This window comes from Protomyctophum parallelum (genome assembly GCF_964188405.1).
Source record: "Protomyctophum parallelum genome assembly, chromosome: 20".
Classification (NCBI taxonomy): Eukaryota; Metazoa; Chordata; class Actinopteri; order Myctophiformes; family Myctophidae; genus Protomyctophum; species Protomyctophum parallelum.
The window spans coordinates 28539044-28559760 of NC_139718.1; the positions used below are offsets into that span (position 1 = coordinate 28539044).

General features: G+C 43.3%; 1 protein-coding gene across 1 annotated transcript in view; it reads left to right on the top strand.

The window, feature by feature from the left end:
- The first annotated feature begins 3118 nt into the window (after positions 1 to 3118).
- The window catches only part of slc8a3 (solute carrier family 8 member 3), a 140009-nt gene continuing 122410 nt past the window's right edge, over positions 3119 to 20717 (top strand). Inside the window, exons 1-2 of the mRNA XM_083792383.1 lie at positions 3119 to 3958; positions 17279 to 19149. Of these exons, the coding sequence (XP_083648509.1) occupies positions 17366 to 19149 (1784 nt within the window). The 5' untranslated portion in view covers positions 3119 to 3958; positions 17279 to 17365. The remainder of the gene's footprint in view (positions 3959 to 17278; positions 19150 to 20717) is intronic.

Here is a 20717-nt window from a genome sequence, read left to right on the forward strand (position 1 = left end):
TTTTACATACAACAAACTAAACAAAGAAGTAATTGTATTGAAGTGGTTAAAGGACAACTTTAGTTTTTTTCAACCAAGGTTCATGTTTTAGGTTGTTATTTGAGAAACTAAAAGGTGAGTGTTAAATTTCTTTCATTTGCTGCTTTCTTTCGTTTTAGGGATTTTAGCTCTTTTTGACAAGGGGGCGGGGGCATTCGAGCATGGGGCTAAATATGTATTTTTTCACAATATTATGGCGATTTCATTTTATTTTATTTACTATAGTCCTACTAGACCCCAAGAAATTACATCTGGCCACAAAAGATCACAAGATCTTTGTATGTCTACAAACTGACATATTGAGCCTATACACACACAGTATAAGCCTTCCCCCAGTAGGCTACCTTCATATTCAGTAGATCCTGTGATCTTCCATGGCCAGATGTAATTTCCTGGGGTTTATTAGGACTATAGTAAATAATAAAAAAATAAATCACCATAAAATGTTGTACAAAAATACATATTTAGCCCCATGCTCGAATGCCCCCGCCCCCCCTGTCAAAAAGAGCTAAAATCCCTAAAACGAAAGAAAGCAGCAAATGAAAAACAATTAACACTCATCTTTTACTTCCTCTAATAACAACCTAAAACATGAAACTTGGTGGAAAAAAATGAAAGTTGTCCTTTAAGTCGGATGGTATTTTCCCATTTCCTTGACCACTTGAGCCGCATCATCCCTATATTTTTGGGGTAAACATTGACTGAAAATAGCAGACCTACAACCTCAAGCTATTTTCAGCAAAGAGATTTGGTGGAGGGAAAAAAAAGAGAGCACCAAGTACAGGTGCAACTCGGGTCTGTTTTCTGTAATAGAGGGAGTGAGTATTTTATGGCATGGTGACTGAGGAGGAAGAAGACAGGGTATAACTAAACATGAGGGCGGATGAAGGAGCAGAGAGGAAGGCGTTGGCGATATGGAACTTTGTATTGGCATTTGGGGAGGGGGGTATCTATGGGGTCTGATTGTGTTGAGTGTGTTGAATTACACGTTTGATTTAACAAGCGTGGAAATCTGAACAGGCTAATAAGATTCTGTAATATAGTGCTGAGCTGTGTAATTAAAATCGGATCCAATTGATTTTACTGCTGTGCATAGGCTCCATCCCCAAAGACCGAGGGGTTCATCATCACACAAAGCTTCTTTTTTATTAGGAAAAGGATAACAAGGACAGCAAAAAAGACAAAGAAAAACACAACAGTAAAAAACAAGGAAAGACAAAAATAAGTCAAACAAAGGAAAAGAAAAGGGCTCTTTTATTAATATATTACAGATTAATACAATTAATTAAATTTTAGGTTTTTTTAGGTCATATAGGTTCTTCCAACGGAATTCCCTGCACATTCTTGAGTTGGTGGACGTTCATTGTGTTTTACACATTCCTTTCCCAATCATCTACTGTAGTGATATAGTAATCTCCATTTTATAGGCCTACTCTGTGTTGGTAGTCCTGGCTGAAACCAAGGCCTTGTATACATTAGACACTACTCTTTTGGACTCATGTTTATAGGCCTGAATAAAAACCTGTATGAGATCATCATTTGAGGCCACCGGCTCAGAAGTTCTCACCTCACCCAAATACTGTCGTACTTGAAGGTATCTAAAAAAAGGTCCTGGTTACATACACACACATAATTCAGTTTTTATGACTCACTGACTTCCATGACGGTACTAAAATATGAACATATGCTAATGCTATATTAATAACAGGCTATTTCCACCTCCCTCGATCCTCCCTTTAACAGTTGTCATGATAGAGCGAAGGCCCACATCATTTTCTTCTCGCTTTGTGGTGCAGGTTTCTCCCAGCTGATGGTCACGCCTTGTCGCCTAGGTCTGGATGTACGGTCTATGGACCATTACCTGAAATCCCACTGTAGTAATGGTTAATGACATCCCCAAAACCAGGACAAGAGGGTTAAAGAGGTTAAAGTGTCATGCATCTTTCAGTAACTCTTAAAGGACATTTATAACAATATCTAGGCAATAGGCATAGACCTTTCCAGTCACAGTGTTTAGTGACCTTTCAAGATGTAGGCTACATAGGGACACACACAGTTATTAAAAACACTGAATGATTTAGCTGCTGTTTACAATAAAACAACTAATTGTGTCCAGGGAGCTCAGTCGGTAGAGCTCTCGCCTTTGAACCACAAGTTCATGGGTTTGAATCTGGGCTCCGCCAAATCAGGGTATGAGTACTGAATAGCATGGCTTGGGTGCGGCAAGTCGTGCTGGAAGTCCTGGGAACTGATGGTATTGTGGCGCTCCAGCTCTGCCGTCTTGTGCATTATGGTAATAGACTCGCATGTGTTACGTCTTAAAAACTGGCCTCATGCTTTCACTTGATACAATAGTAATAGTTCATGGATTACTTTTTTTGATATTAAGTAAAGTACACAGATCGTAACGTAAATGTACATGTGTTGTTGCCGTGAGCTGGAGCTTTGTGATCCAACACTGACTCAACCAAATCACAGCGTGGACACATCAACATGTAGCCTACAATTCAATTACTATTAGTTTGATGATGATGATGATGCACAAAATGTCTATAGTTGCTTTTCTGCTTGGTCCCGTCTTATCGCTGCTTGCAGCATATTGTATCCTTTAACTTCTTGTTTAGGCCTATGCCCAAAATGATTGGATAAACAGGTTGTGGTATAATTTTCCATATTGGCGAATGTTCAACCATGATCTAATCATGTATAGGCTACTTTATTACTTAAAACCCTTTTCCAAATATTTTATTTTATATTGTAAATGTTTTGGGAAAATAGCCTATTTTACATAAGGTGCCCATGCACTTCCTTATTATTGCCCAGTGCCCACTCTTCCTGTTACCAAAATAGCACATATGCTAATGCTATATTAATAACAGGCTATTTCCACCTCCCTCGATCCTCCCTTTAACAGTTGTCATGATAGAGCGAAGGCCCACATCATTTTCTTCTCGCTTTGTGGTGCAGGTTTCTCCCAGCTGATGGTGACGTAGATGCGCGCCTTGTGTGTCTGACTTTTAGAAAAGGGGGGGCGGAGGGGTGTAGGGCGCAATAGCAATCGCACATTTCTATGTAGTATGCTGTTGGAAAAACCCTGCTATATATTTTCACAGGGATAATAAACCATATATGAGCTTCGGACATTGGCACACAACACAAGCTACGGAAACTGACTTGCAGCCCGCACCGAGGACCAAGGGAAACAGAAAACCCGTATAGCCATTCCGATGGCGTGCCAAAAATTAAAATAGCCTAACCGATATGCGCAACGAACTGATTGATTCGCGTTTGTTTGAAGGAATGTAACAGTCGTGGCCATAACATATTTGTGGTGTGCCATATCTGAAGAGGGCACCCAAAAGGTGTTCACTTCGGAGGGAGCTTTCCGACCGGCAGACCAGTGAGGTGAGGACCGACATCACAGATTTCTTTTTGCGCTATCGCAGACGGGAGAGGAGGAGGAGGAGGAGGCGGCGAGGAGGAGGAGAGGAGGCGCTGATTCACGGCTTGCGGGAGAGCCGTTTGGAGGGTCTCACAGGTTCCATCTCCACCAAGGCTGCGACCTTAAAATAACGACCTCCCCCCCTCCCCTCCCTCATCATTGACAGCTTCCCGACCGGTCTATCCGTCAGACGTGGTATAGAAGGGTGCCACGGCAAAGGAGAGGACGAAAGGAGATCACCTAGAAGCCGGTTTGATCCAATACACCAGGGCTGAACGTCTCCGTGCAGGGCAGCGATCACGCAACTGGAGAGAGGAGCACGTTTAGGCTGGACCCTGGAGACGCTCATAGCCTATAACGAATTGTATCCAGACGACTGTTGACAGACGAGAGAGCGATAATAGCCTACATCGGGTTGGAAACGGGCAGCCCAAAGCAGTCTCTTTAGCCTATAAACTCTTCGGAATACAAATCCAGGTAGGCTATAAATAATGCATAAATAATGCATTGACGTATACCTAAACTGAAAGCGTTTGCCATCAGTTCAACAAATAGCTACTCCAAAAGCCTGGCGAAAGGTTTATCAAGCTATAAGAGCGACTCTCACTTTTCACATAAAATCATAGGCTATATTCTAAACAGAAATTGCTACTGGATTTAAATTAGCCCATGATCGTTGTGAGTTGGATGTGGATTTGCAATTTGGCAATGGCAGTCCATCACTCTGGCTGAGCGTGAGGACCCGAACGGTGCGCTGTGTGTGTGTGTGTGTGTGTGTGTGTGTGTGTGTGTGTGTGTGTGTGTGTGCACTTGTGTGTGTGCGCCTGTGTGTGCGTGCGCGGGGTCTACCTGCCAGTCTACTCCTCCTTGCTCTTCATTCAATTTGCAGATTATGATGCAATGACATGGTGGGCGTGACATTAAGTAAGTGGGCTAAGTGTGCCAAAAGCAATAGAAAACTAATATAGGCCATTTTTATTATAGGACAGACGTCTAGGATTCAAAGACAGGACTTGTCTTGGAGACCTATCGACAGCGCTATTAATATTTAGCAAGAGGTGCGCTTGCGTGCCTACAGTTGCTTGGGGTTGCCTTGGCGACATTTCCAGATGCTGACAATAGGCCTGTTTTTACAAGCAGGCTACTGAGGGTAGCCTAATCTTTCAAACGTGTAGCTGTACTGTACGTATGAAGTTGTAGCAATGTCTATCGATTCGGTGATACGGTATAGCTAGGGATTCCCCCTGCTTCAGCTATAGGCAATACACAGGGCCGCATATTTGTTGTGAGGGGGAATCGGCCACACGATGATTTATCAGCAACAGCTGAGGCTGTCCCCCCGTGTCGTCTGCTGTGCTGAGTCCATGTTTACGGGGATCTCAAATAACCACCTTAAACTAGACTCTTTCCCAAAATAGGGAAAGAGATCCGAGATAGCCATGCAGATAGGCCTACGTTAGCACTCGCTCTGTCGCTCAGATGCTTGTCTCATCAAGTGTCGACCGCATTCTGACCCTGATCAACTCTGCAGCCTCGATGCTATGAGGCAACGGCAACGTGTTTGGTAGGATATGAAAGAACTTAAGAACGTTTCTCTTTTAAAAGAAATGTGCACTTGTTTTCTACTTATCCAGCTAGAGACGCTGTAATTACGGCAGCAGAATAGGCAGGCTAGAGGCCAATTATTTGGTTATATTGAATTGGCTTGATTAAATGCCATATTCACAATGCACAACACATTTGCTTAAAACAGTAATTAGTATGCAAATTATTTTGTGTAGCTCTTAATTGAGGAGTCATGGTTCCGCTGTTGGTTAGGCTACACATCGAGAAATTAAATAATGGGCCACTATCCATTGCCTGTCCCAAATGCAATTTGTGGTGCAGGCGTGACCAAATCAATACCTCACAAATGGTAAAACACTGATATATTATCAGCTGGTAACTAAATGTAATCACCTATGGGGTTTACATTGTTAACATCTGGATCTCATAATGGATTCCAATCAATCAATCAATCAACCAATCAATCAATATTGGCAGTAGTGGATGGGGATTGGGTTGAAGGCATTGAAGCATGTGTTTTTCCCCTATTTCTATTCTGCTGTATTAGACTGTTGTTGGTGCATGCATGGTGGAGGTATAACATATAGCCTACTTACTTACTTTGGGTGGAGGTAGAACAGTAGGCTGCCATATAGAAGTACTATAGTTATTGCTGCAGTTGGAACTTGAGCACCTTGAATTTCAACAAAGGCATATTTATTAAACAGGTGAGGAATTCATTTATTTAATAATTCATTATTTTCTCTCACTATAGACTAGATTCCCTGTTCATTTTCCTCATAGACATTTCAAAAAAGTATTTATAAGACCTTTTAAATGTATATTCAGTGATTTCACTTAATTTAATTCAAATATCACTTATTTTTTCTTATTTTTTGGATAATCCTCCCTACTTCTTCTTCTTGCTGCGAGAGTGAGGTCTAGCCAACACCAACTCGGGATTCCTGGATCGCTGCCCTCCACAAATTCCTATCCAACATCAGGTTCTTGAGCTCTGCAGTGTTGTCATCCAAGCTGTCGCGCCGCAGCACGTCTACATAGGTGGTACGCTTCTTTCCCCTCCTGGCTTTGCCTTGGGTTGGCTCCCATAGGGTCAATTTACTTGCCTCAAGTTCTGGGTGCCTGATGCAGTGCCCTGCCAGCCTCATCCTTCTCTCTATGACTTTGTCCGTGACGCGTGGTAGATCCCCATAGAGGTCCACATTTCTGATGCGGTCCGTCCATGTGACACCTAGTGCCATTCGTAGCATTGTTGTGTAGACTCCATCCAGGGCTTTTTCCTGTTGTACTGTGAGGGTCCATGTCTCGGCCCCATACAGCAGTACTGACTCCACAGTAGCTATGAACAGCCGCCTCTTAAGGTCTTCTCCCATGCCTGATTTCCACACTCTCCTCATCCCGTGCAAGGCTTTCCAGGCCTAGTTACCTTGCGCAAGCAGAGTGCTAGTTTCGCCCAGGGCCCGTATGCACCGTCCCAGCATTTTTTATGCGTATGCACCGTCCCAGCACTTTTGATGCGTATGCACCGTCCCAGCAAATTACGTAATGAATACTTGTGCCTGATACGGCAGTGGTGCCAGATTACATACATGTATACGTAGGAGCATTACCTTTAATCCTCCCGACACTAAAACATATCGTCATTACGTCACCACCATCGAAAACCATTGTTTTTTATCAGGCACAACTAGTCATTACGTCATTTGCTGGGACGGTGCATACGCATCGAAAATGCTGGGACGGTGCATACGCATACGCAAAGTAACCACAGTATACCGCTAATCAATTTACAAATTACATATACATATACTGTACATAGAGGCAGTTATTTTAATCCACCCAGCACTGGTATAACTATAGCTGGTATAACTAGCTCTCAATGATGACTGTGGATGTGGATTAAAGGACCCAATGCCAGAGTGTAATTGGTTTTCGATGGTGACGTAATGACGATATGTTTTAGTGTTGGGAGGATTAAAGGTAATGCTCCTATGTATACATGTATGTAATCTGGCACCACTGCCGTATCTATCAGGCACAAGTAGTCATTATGTTACATGCATAAAGTAGGTGGGTAGCAAATAGTTAACCTAATAATTCAACATTTCAAACGTTCCTTCACAGAGAAACTGAGATTTGACAGTTCGTAGCGGTCGAAAGTACTTGGTCGCTCTGCTTGCGCACTAGTAGGCCATTTATGACCTACTAAAATGGCCTACTAGTGTGCAACAAGCAAGTACTGTATGCACTCGATAGAGTGCAGTTCTAGTTTTGGTTTGGGCTTTGGGTGGCAAAGCTTTCATCCAATCAGGATGAGAGGGGCCTTCCTCAAATCATGATCGAGTAGGGCGGGCCTTGGTGCACGTGCTGTTGGTCTGTTGTACTTCCCGCACTGTAGAGCGTGTGCATGTGCACATCTTGTTACCAGGGTGGACCGTTTTTTTTTCCAAATCACTGCTCGAGTTGTGAGAAATCATCAAAACAAACACAATTTTTCGGGACAAACACATTTTTCGGGCAGCTAATCTCCGGCACCGTTGGCCCGGTCGATGCCAAACTGCACACACTCCCTGGATGCCAACGACGAACCTCTGCCCCAAATGTTCCACAATGGCCTGTTATAGCGCCACCATGAGGCCGATTTTAGCAAAACACATTTCTTTATATTACTCATACAGATTTTATCCATACATCACGAAAATCGCTATACACTATCTCTACAGTCATGTGATCAATACAGACATGTCTGCTTCCCCATATTCCATCTCCAATCACTAAGATTGCCTTCCAAAGTTTGCAGGATTTGTCCATTTCCAACAAAATGCCTCAAATCATTAACACAGCATGCGATTTCCGTGAAATTATGCACACACATTCCCCCCAGGCAGAGGACTGAATGCAACTTTGTTTATTGATTTTTCTTTTCAACATAATATTTGCAAAGCAATTATTCACTTTTCTTTTCATACACCCACATAGCAGCACAAATACTGAACTAAATCTTCAAAGAAATTTCCACAAATACAAAGCAAACTAAAAGAAAAACACATTTCATACAGTTAAACAAACAAACAAACATATGCACAATGTCCCCATCACATGCAGTTCCTTACCCTACACGAAATGCAACTTAATTGTTTACACCTACTGTATAACTGCACCGATCTGTGTACAACTTTGTATGTGCACTACTACACATTATGAATACACTGTTATGTGTTATATATTTATTTTAATTGCCCTGGTGTACAATCACCAGACGACAGATTATTGCACAAAAACAAACAAATATTATGTTTATGTTTTGTCCAAACATCACAAACGCTATTATCCTGGTGGAGACCTGTGCCCCGCGGGCCACTTCATCTAGTTATTTTTAATATTTGTACCTATAACATGACTTTCAGGTTCACCTAGCTGAGTGCTGCCCACAGAGGAGCGTGGGAGCAGTTAGGGGTTAAATGTCTTGTTCAAGGACACTTTGACACATTGCTGAGTTGGAATTGTATCTGGGACCACCGGAGTTCTAGGCAGGCTCGATAACCATTCAACCAATTTAAGTGTTAATGTGGTTACATTTAGTTACATTTGTTTTGTACACTCTCCGAGTTAACCTCATTAACCCTGGCATCAATATCCAGGGCGTTATAGGTCATTACAGGCCTGCCGTAAATGTTTAAAACAAATGTCAAAATAGCCAAACATTGTGAAAAACATCAGATCTACAAGTTAAATTGGTTAACATTGCGACATATGAGCTAGTATTCTATTTTTGCTATTCAGCATATAACAAATTATATATAGACTTAAGTGGTTACATTAACACTATGGATTTTTACTGTGCACTGTCAATGAAGGCTGTCAGGTTGGGAGTTGGGGAGGGGTCCTCAGGTTGGTAATCAGTATCACTGACCTACATTGTCTACCCATTGACCATCTGACAATGTAGGTTAGATAAGATTAATCGATTGATTTTGTAAAGCAGTAGTAGTTCTCAACCTGTGGGCCAGGGTCACTGTTGGGCTGCAAGGGTGTTCCAAGTGGCCCCCAAATAATTAACGAAAGTGATTTTTCATTGCAATTGGGTTTGATTCCCGCCAGGGAAGCTGTGGGTGCTAGGGGAGTGTTCTCTCCTCCGTGTCATCAATGCTCATACCCTAGGTCGGGTTGGTGAAAGGGCCTTTCTGTGTGGACTTTGCATGTTCTCGCCGTGTCCCCTAAAGTAGGTATACCCTCACAAAAACTCATCATTTGGGGAGAATAAAGTTCCATGGCATTCCAGCCAGTCATTTTTGATATCTTGTTTGTGAGTAAAGTGGTTGACCGAACAACATGGTCATCTTTAGAGCCCTGCCACTAGTGGTGCTGAAAATCCAGGAAAAATAAAGGTTCATTCCTTTAGAGGAATTCGTTTTTTTAAGGGAATTCGTTTTTTTTAAGGGACCAAACCAGAAGGGACTTCTTGGTCGCCAGAAGAGACTTCTTGGTCGCCACAAGGGACTTCTTGGTCGCCACAAGGGACTTCTTGGTCGCCACAAGGGACTTCTTGGTCGCCACAAGGGACTTCTTGGTCGCCACAAAGGACTTCTTGGTCGCCACAAGGGACTTCTTGGTCGCCACAAGGGACTTCTTGGTCGCCACAAAGGACTTCTTGGTCGCCACAAGGGACTTCTTGGTCGCCACAAGGGACTTCTTGGTCGCCACAAGGGACTTCTTTGTCGCCACAAGGGACTTCTTGGTCGCCACAAGGGACTTCTTGGTCGCCACAAGGGACTTCTTGGTCGCCACAAGGGACTTCTTGGTCGCCACAAGGGACTTCTCGGTCGCCACAAGGGACTTCTCTGTCGCCAGAAGGGACTTCTTGGTCCCCCGAAGGGACTTCTTTGTCGCCAGAAGGGACTTATTGGTCGCCACAAGGGACTTCTTTGTCGCCAGAAGGGACTTCTTGGTCGCCACAAGGGACTTCTTTGTCGCCAGAAGGGACTTCTTGGTCACCACAAGGGACTTCTTGGTCGCCACAAGGGACTTCTTGGTCGCCAGAAGGGACTTCTTGGTCCCTCGAAGGGACTTCTTGGTCTTCTTCTCCTCCTCCTTCCGCCAAAAATAGCAGGCTCCTCCTGCCTACATGTCGAATGTCCTTGGGCAAGACACTGAACCCTACATTGCCTCCAATGATCAACTGCAAATTGATGTAGGCTATGTTAGGTTTATCAGAATTGAAAAATGTGTTCTACAAACCAAAATCTGTTCTTTTCAACCTAACTTAATTTCTTTCTTCTAGAACAGGTTTTGTAGGTTAGGTTTATCAGAATTAAAATATTCAGATTTGTGTTCTACACACCAAAATCTGTGATATGAACACACATATGGGGCTCCCATATGTGTTTTCTATCCCCACAAATAACCAATTTCGAACAATCAGGCTTTCATTTCATATGGGTGCTTTAATGGAAATTGCTCTCAGGAACAGCTCAACTGATTTTGTCCTCATCGTGATGTCATCAATGTCCACTTTGTTTACAATGTCCATTGTTGATTTTCCAAGCTGGCATGGAATGGAAACAAGCCTGGTTTTATCTAGCATCAGTATTATAATGACTCAAATATTAAATAATCTGCATATCAGCACCCCCATCACCTCAGGACATTGTGCATGTTATTTCTGTTTTAAACAAAAGTATGGCCTGCCCAGGCCCTAATGCCTATCAATGGTGCACTCTTGTTAGGTATGATATAGACAAACAGAAACAACAAACTATGAACTTTAATTTTCTTTATTAAGCAAACGAATCACAATCAGCTCTCTCACCATAACTCTGCTCACATGGATCAAACTGGATTCCAGGACTTTAAATAGGTTGAAGCACACCTGAACACTGATTGGGGCCAATTTGGGCCACAACAAAACTCCTGTTTGTGGACAGGGATTGTTTGTGTCAGAGATGGACACTGAGCTTTGAAAAGAAAAACAACAGGGCCGAGCAATAATCAGGCTAAAATCTAAAACAGTTTAAGCAGTGGTTATCTTGGAAGAAGTCTCAACTTATCTCCCCCCCCCCCCCCCTCTACTGCTTTCCACTGGCTTCCCCTCTGCGCTGACGCCTCCACCATGGCCACCTTGTTGGTCATCCACCATGCCATATTGTTGCTGTGCTTCAGGATAAGCTCTCTCTCTCTCTCTCTCTCTCTCTCATTGCTTATTGCCTTCCTGCTTGGTCCCGTCTTATCGCTGCTTGCAACTATAGGCCTATATATAATTTGTTTTTATCCCACACCAAGTATTCATCTGCTCTCAGACAGAGAGAAAGTACCGTAACCAGTGTAAAAACCTTTGCCTTCAGAATCAAATATTCTCTCATTAAGTCACAACTTTGTCACTCAATTAGTTTCTCTCAGCTTGTTTTTGTTTGTGTTGCTGTCTTTTCTCTCGGGAATGGCAAAGCTGGCTCCTGTCCATAGAAACAGATATGCTGATTCAGTTATTATTCTCATTCCATTCCTCTTAGCTTCTTTCTGTCTCTCTCATTTCCTCTACCCTCTTTTATTGTTATGCCGTCTCCTCTACCCACAAGAGCAGGATGCTTCATGATCAACATCTTTGTTACTGTAGATCTTGCAGACTTACTTTCCAAATGCTACAGAGTGCTAGTATTGTTTAAAAAGATGATCAGTGCTGTAACTGGAAAAAAAAAAAAGATCTCTACAGCTGTCAGCGTATGTATCCATCCACAGCAATGTTGGGAAGTAAATTTGAAGTGTCCTTGAGCAATATTATCCTGAATCCCTACATAGTACATTTATGTATTGACCTAAACGTTCTAACCATTTAAAATGTGACATCCTCCCTCACAGCTGGCTTGAAAGCAAATCTCATTATGGGATAATGCAGAAGTTAGTAGCTCTCTTATGACCTCTGCTTACAAAATAAGAAAATCCTTTTGTGTACTGTAAGGAGTAACAGGTAGTAACACTTTTGGTCCAAAATGCAATATGAAAGTGTAGGAAAACGTGCTTTAGTGTGTCAGAAGGACATCTTTGTTTAACAGCCTGAATATGCACACAAGACCTTGCCAGAATCATCAACAGCTTTTCGTAGACATTTCCATGTTGACTCTACTCAGGACCTAGAGACAATATTTGGCACTTCAATTGGTGTCAGTCTTTGACTCGCCACAACTTGGCGGAAAGAATTCTGTCACAGGTCTGTCAAAGGACTTGTCAGTGATCCAAATTGGCTGCTCATCGGGCACAATATTCGATATCCATTATCACACATTTTGTTTGAGAACATCAAGTAGTTTGTGTTTTGCATATACAGTGTATTGCATTTGAGTTAATGTTGAGTTAACAGGATATTTGTACAATACACATTGAAATGTACTGAACTACATTGCATTTATATATTACAAAAAAAAATAACAACAAAAAATGTAACAACACAGGCTAATGAAAAGTGCAGTGAAGGGACACTAGCTTGATTTGAATACAATATCTAATTCTCTGGTGTATTCCCAGGGACAGAATGATTAACTGTCACAGGATGTGGTGGTATATCTCTGAGAGATAATTATAATTGAGCTTAAACTGCCCGTGTGCCTTGGGAGCCCCAAGGTGCAAAGCCTCTGCAACAGGGCCCCCACCTAACCTCTTGGCCCACTAAATGATCACAGAGCCAACGAGGATAGGGCCCGAAATGTGTAGTATTCGCTCTAGCTGCTCTTAGCTCATAAGTTAGGGGTGGATATCTGTTATCCTTGTTCTTATAGAGGGTATGCGTGTGACATCATCATCATAACTGGAAGTTATGCAGGAACGCCTACTGAGTGGCAAAAACCTATTTTCTGGCCTTGACAGCCCATACATCCAAACAGAAAAGTCCTATTTGATTGCATTAAATGACTTTAAACAACATCACATACCCTTTGTCACTCACTTTGTCACTCGATCTGCCATTCACTTCATGCATGCGCATACCCTCTATTGCCTCTGGCCCACGGTCTATATTAGGGATACTAACTCAAATACACAGTGGGCCAAAATAAAACAAATCGTACAAGTCGAAGGCCAGACTGGTTCAATGTTTATTTAACACGTATTGAAATGATTGCACATATTGAACCTGGACCTAACACAGCCTATATTATTGCAACAATATAACAATCATCTAACTATAAATGTGCCACTGTCTGCGTAGGTGTGTGTGTGTGCGCGCGTGTGTGTATACGGTTGTAATACACGTAACTCGAGAACCGTTTGCCCCACCGGGTGCAGTACGTAGTTCAGACTAGTCATTGGTCCGACAAACGACAACCCACATCAAACCCTAACCTAACCATAACCGCAAGCACGGGAGCAGCGCATGTCTGACATGCGGACGCATGTCGGACTAATGCTCTGTCGGAATTACATGCGGTCCCCCGCCCCACCGACTTCAAATTCGACACAAGCGTTCCACACCCCCACAGAGAGTGCAGTGCCTGGACTCGAGTCTGTGGCATACACCGTTGTCCAGAAACACCACAAAAGGCTCTGGTCAGGCTCTGCCAGTGGGCCTAATGAGGCCAATTCCTCTCACCTGTGCAATTTCCAGCCTCTGCCTCAGCCAATTGATTGCCAATTGACTGCCTCCCACCTGGCTTTAGCTCTGGTCCATAGCTCTAATGTGTTGCATTTAGAGCTATGTTACTCTCAACTTCCGCGGCTCGCATGAATGCAGACCAGCCTCTCGTCTTTAGCGTAAATAAAAAGAACGTTTTTGCTACTCACCAAAACAAAGGCGGGTTGTGTCATTAGAAAGCCTACTTTCCTTAGTGGAAGCACTCTGAGCCCCCCACCACACGTATAAACAGTACTTTCTGGCCAGAAAGGGATTTATTTTCACCAGAGGAAAATGTGCCAATGCACACTTGCACTTGCAGTGCATTGTGGGACTTATAGTAGTATTATGGTGGTGCATGCAATATACCAGCTGACCAGTTCTAATAGTAATTAAATATCATCCCACCAAAGATAATTCATTCACAGGCCTGATTTATCCCCCGGCCCTTGAGTTTGACATAACCATCAGAATAATTGTCAAGTCCTATTTAGATGTGCAGATTTTTTTCTTTTTAGAAATTTTGAAAAAAACAACAAAAAACATTATCTACAAGATTCACACAGTGGTGTGTAACATCATTTGCTTTTTTGAATATGGGGAAGTATTTCCGTCCCACCGCAAGCAGATAGCACAAATGTCTCATGGTTATGCTGTTGGTAAAATACGAGGCAGAAAGTTATTGAAGTTAAACATATAGGATCATTTGAATACTTTCAATTCTTTCTCACAGTAAAATGTATTCATGGTTTCACATTCCGGTTTGATAAGGCAGTTGTTACCACAAAAAAATTGGAATTTAAAATGATTCATAATTGCCTTGGGGCTGAATAGCTTAATACATTGAGTTATTATGGGATTCAATATTAACACACAATAGGCTACTTACTCATTATTGCATGCATAATATATTAATAGTACTAAGTGATACATGTAATGTAGCGGTTTGAAATGGTTTTGTTGCTGGGGTCCCAATTCGGGGCGAGGCCTGACAAGAATAAAATATTAAACTAAATGAAAACGGCAAATACAAAATCAAACACACTCATGAACACCTACAAAATGTTTATGGTTTACTAAAAAAGTAAACCATAAATCATACCAGGACCCTTGTATGTACTGTATGCAGAAAAATACAATCATATTAATCAGACACAACACACAGTAATTCAAGTTTAGTTTTTCTTGTATTGAGTCAGTGGGCAAGGGAATTTAAATCAAATTCAGTCACTTAAAAAATAAACAAAAAATCCACTTCGGATTTCATTTCCCTATGCACTTTCCCACCAAACAAATGGAAATCACAAAACAAACTCAAAACAGCCCTTTTAGGTACTCTCAAAAATAAAGCTCCAGAATTAACCAAGGTTCCTTTAAAGGGACACTTCACCCTTTTTGCAATAAATTATGTTAATGATGTTTAGAAGATTTCAAACACTTTCCTGGGGTCTTTATGTGTGTAATATGTGGTTTTAGATATTTTAGATTTTAGCAGTGTCCATGATGTCACAGACACTGGGCTCACTTCCTTCCTGGACTACAATTCCCATAATGCTTTGATGTACTGCTCCTCTTTGTGGATAGGGGGAGGGCTGTCTTACTGAGACAACGGCTGCATCCGAATTGCTAGGGTTGTTCCCTACTCCCTACCCCCCATACGGGGATCCAGACTCTAGTGGACTCTATAGTGATGATTTCGGACAATACTCCCTGTATGGGGAGCACCGACTCTGACGTCAATATCGGTAGAGGGCGCTGTAGGTCCGCGGGTTCATGTACTTTTTATTTGCATGAAATCCCCATTAGGTTTTTTCAGATCACCTCATAAAGAACTGTTTGAAAAATAAACAAATCATCCCGGCCGTTTCACTCATTTGGATATGAAGGATCAACTGACTACAAGAAACCAGTCAAAACGCTGCTGCTGAATTTTCGCTAGGAACGGACTGTATCAAATAAGTGACTGCAGGCTGTCAACCTCCCTGCAAGGACAATTTTTTAAAGTTTTAAATTCATGAATGAATAAAGAAAAAATAGGTTAATGAAAATATGTTTGCAGGCATTTAGGCCTATATGTCTATGATAAAAAGGTTATTTTAAAATAACATAGGCCTATGAAAAATAGCCGATCTATAAGCAACGCGACGTCCGTGTTGTGAGCTTGTATCGGGTAGGCCTACTTTTGGTAAAGAATTACCAAAAGTAGCCGATCTACAAGCTCTGCTCACAATAATAATACGGACGTTTGGTGTTATACAGCAGTCCAATAAATGACTGCCTACATAAAGAAGTTTTAATGTATTTATCGCAATTCAATGAAATAATGTTGGATAGCATATTTTTTCATGGCAGGAATTAATGAATATTAATAAAACATATGTTCGGACACAATTAATGTGTCTCACATGCATGTATTTAGCCTACGTTTGTGATAAAGAATCTCGCAAATATATTCTACAGCAAGCAACTGATTCCTCTCCTAAAGTCATGCGCTGGGCCTGGGTGATACAATGGATCAGTAATACTATTGCAAATGAGTAATTTATTATAAATAAAATAAAACTATTTCAAATAAATGCACAGATCATTTGTCTCGAGATCTGTAGCTTCGAGATCCGCCAGGGAAGGGAAAACGAAAGTTTAAAAAGTACATTTGTGTTGAGTTCTTTCGCTGGTTCAACTTCTGCCTCTTCTGAGTTGGAGCCCAATGAGCGCATGCATGCAGAAGCAGCGCACGTGCGCAAACGCGTGCATGTGCATTCAAGAGCGAGCTTGAGCAATGCATTATGGGGCAGATTTGCTTCGCTGTGTTTTTGTAGTGACCATCGGATGCTCCCTACAATTCCCGGTGCATTGTGGGATACTTCAGTCCACTATGTTAGGGTGCAAAAATGCTCACTACACATTCGGACACTACAACAAAATGGCGAAACGCCAAAGTAGTGCACTATAAGGGGCATAGGGAATGAATTCGGACGCAGCCAACATGTAGTCCAGCCAGGAAGTGAGACCAGTGTCTGTGACATCATGGACAATCTATAAAATATCTAAAACCACATAATACACATAATAACACCAGGAAAGTGTTCTAAATCTTAACGTCATTAACATTTTGTGTGTCCCTTTAATAATTCAAAATAAGTTAATTAGTAATTAAAGAAAAAATAAAGCAGTTTGTTTTAACCGACACAAGTTAAACTAATATGTATTACATATTAATGGTGTTTACTGCGCAAACATGTTAATATTTGTGTTTTGTTCATCTGTTCAAACAACTCTTTGTTTAGTTGAATGCCACAGACAAAAAGTCCACACTATTTATCCATAATGTATAAATGATAGATAAGGGGCCAGGACAACGAGGCCTTTTCGTGGAGGGGTCAGTCTGAAATTTGGACTTAGACTGTTTTTCGTCTGTGGTACTCCCTCTATTATTTCATAATAGAAGGCAAGAATCAAGAGTTGTTTTTGTCACTCACTCATACAGGTACAGTACAAGGTACCATCTCTAGCATGTGCCATGTGCAGAATAAGAGGGGAGTACAAGTTAGAATCACGTTTTAATTAATTTGACTACTTGCCCTGGTTTAGGCACTCATATACATTTTTGTGTCTCTTGTCTGTTGTGTGTTCAGGTGGCGTGTGTAGACAAAGCACAGCCCAGTGCTGGATCCCAGAGGGACTGTTAGCGCAGTAAGGACCCCTGAGACGAAGGAGGGTGCATGGAGGGCTCAAGGCCGGTGAAGCCGGGTTCATGTACCTACCTTTGGTTGGGGCTGGTCTCTGTGGCTGTGGGCTTCGTCTGCGTGGATGCCCGGACCACACCGAGTCCTTCGCTCTCCCCCAACAATGGTACCTCTTGTGGGGGAAACTCCAAGTGCACAACGGGCATCATCTTGCCCATCTGGTACCCTGTGGATCCATCCATGGGAGACAAGATTGCTCGGGTCATTGTGTACTTTGTAGCTCTGATCTACATGTTCCTGGGCGTGTCCATCATTGCTGACCGCTTCATGGCCGCAATCGAGGTCATCACGTCCCAGGAGAAGGAGATCATAATCAAGAGGCCCAATGGGGAGACAACCACCACCACTATCCGGGTGTGGAATGAGACAGTTTCCAACCTCACCCTCATGGCCTTGGGCTCGTCTACCCCTGAGATCCTGCTCTCTGTAATCGAGGTCTGTGGACATGAGTTCAGGGCCGGTGAGCTGGGGCCCTCGACGATCGTTGGCAGTGCTGCCTTTAATATGTTTGTCATCATTGGCATCTGTGTGTCTGTGGTTCCCCAAGGAGAGGTCCGCAAGGTCAAACATCTCAGAGTGTTCTTCATCACAGCGGGCTGGAGCATCTTTGCTTACATCTGGCTCTACATGATCTTGGCAGTGTTTTCTCCCAATGAGGTGCAGATTTGGGAGGGACTGCTCACACTGGCCTTCTTCCCGATCTGTGTGATCCTGGCCTGGGTAGCAGACCGGCGGCTGCTGTTCTACAAGTTCATGCACAAGAAGTACCGCACCGACAAACACAGAGGCGTCATCATCGAGACAGAGCACGACCGCTCCAAGGGGATCGAAATGGATGGCAAGATGGTCAACTCGCACTTTGTGGATGGAGGCGTGTCCAGCAATCTAATGGGCTTGATTGACGGCAAAGAGGTGGATGAGTCCCGGCGTGACATGATTCGGATCCTGAAAGACCTGAAGCAGAAGTACCCAGAGAAGGAGCTTGATCAGCTGGTGGAGATGGCCAACTACTATGCCCTCTCCCACCAGCAAAAGAGCCGCGCCTTCTACCGTATCCAGGCCACGCGCATGATGACGGGTGCTGGCAACATCCTGAAGAAGCACGTGGCAGAACAGGCTAAGAGGAGCGCCAGTGTGCAGGAGGTGCACGTGGACGAGCCTGAGGAGTTTGTATCCCGGATTGCCTTCGAGCCTGCCGTCTATCAGTGTCTGGAAAACTGCGGCGCTGTCATTCTGACAGTTTCCAGGAAGGGTGGCGACATCAACAAGACTATCTATGTGGACTACAAGACGGAGGATGGCTCAGCCAACGCCGGCGCTGACTACGAGTTCACCGAAGGCACCGTGGTGTTCAAGCCGGCCGAGATGTTTAAGGAGATCAACATTGGCATCATCGATGATGACATATTCGAGGAGGACGAGCACTTCTTTGTGCGCCTCAGCAACCTGCGTGTCCTGGAGACGGAGGATGAGGTCCTGTCTGCCAACAGCCTCCCGTACCCCAAGGCCATGCTGGGCTTCCCCACCGTGGCCACTGTCACCATCCTGGATGACGACCATTCGGGCATCTTCACATTCGAGAGCAGCACATTGCATGTGAGCGAGAGCATAGGCATTATGGAAGTGAAGGTACTGAGGACTTCGGGAGCGAGGGGTACGATCATCGTGCCCTATCGTACCATAGAAGGGCTGGCCAAAGGAGGAGGGGAGGACTTTGAGGACACCTATGGAGAGCTGGAGTTCAAAAACGACGAGACCTGGTAAGAAAATTCCCATTTTTCTCATTCTTGGCGCATGTAATTCCGACGGAGCATTAGTCCGACATGCGTCCGCATGTCAGACATGCGCTGCTCCCGTGCTTGCGGTTATGGTTAGGTTAGGGTTTGATGTGGGTTGTCGTTTGTCGGACCAATGACTAGTCTGAACTATGTACTGCACCCGGTGACACTGGTTGTTGTAAAATCATGGGTTGGCTAAGAATGTTGTTCAGCCAGGTGGAGCGAAATGCCTTCACGACCGACGACGTACGTCGCGACGTATATTTTTCCGTCGCAACGTATATTCGAGTACGTCCTGGCGTAAATATCAATTCGTCCCGGCAGAACGGACTCGTCGCGGCTATATCTACCCGTTTGCGACGTAATATGTTGGCTATTATTTTCCGTCGCGCCAGAACGGGACTCGTCGCAGCTATATCTACCCGTTGTGGCGTGAGCTGGACTCGTCTCGGCAGAACGTGACTCGTCGCGACTATATCTACCCGTTTGCGACGTGCGCCTCGCCGGTCCGGTCTCCAGGCGAGCCTGCGTCCTTCATATATTTTTTTTTCTGCTCTCGTTGGACTTAACTTTAAAAGTCCAATGGAACACCTCTTTGTAACGGGTCGCTGTAGTATAGTGGTCTAATTCCTCGCCTCTCTATTCTTTTTTGCTGAGGACGCTGGTTCAATTCCCGCTCGCGGCAAACCAAAATTATTATATTTTAGACAGACAGACAGACAGACAGACAGACAGACAGACAGACAGACTGCCTGTCTGCCTGCCTAATGTATTGTAAATAATGTATTCATTCCATACGGCTATTTTTTTTTAATATAAAAACTTTTGTCTTTCGCGCGATTCGAACCAGCGTCGTCAGCACCAAAACATTGAGAGGCGAGTGATTAAACCGCTGGACTACAGCGGCCATACGTTACAAAGAAGTGTTTCATTGGACTTATAAAGACAATAGCACCCAGCTGCAGTCTCGCAAGGGGAGGGACCGGAAGTGCTTTTATTTCCGGCTTCCACGTGCACAAGCGCACATACACGCACGCGAAATATAATGCAATATGTAATAATCAGCTCATACATTATAAAGACATTATTGCATTATGAAGTTTTATTACAGTATGAGTCGCCTATGTGGAGGTTCTTAATGTAACACATTATTACATTATAGAAAAATCTATTAAGTTATGTGCTCGTCTTTTAATTACATTATGAGCTGATTATTACATTATGAGGTCAGATGTAGAGTTGCTGGCCGCCTCAGCTCCATATATGGAGATCTAGGTGATGATCCAGTCTTTTCAATGTATGGCTATCCAGGGTTTGATGAGGTCAGTGTCGGGATCTTATATCATATGGAAACGGCCATATATGGCGGTGTGACGTGTCATGAGGCGTGACCATATATGGAGGCATGACACGAGGCGTGACATGACACACTTACTGACTGACTGACGGGAAATGCAGGTTTTCATAGTAAATTAAATGCATATGGTCGTGTGTCTGTGATCTATGGTCTGGACATGGTGTGTGTGGGACAGGGGTACGGGGTTATAGCA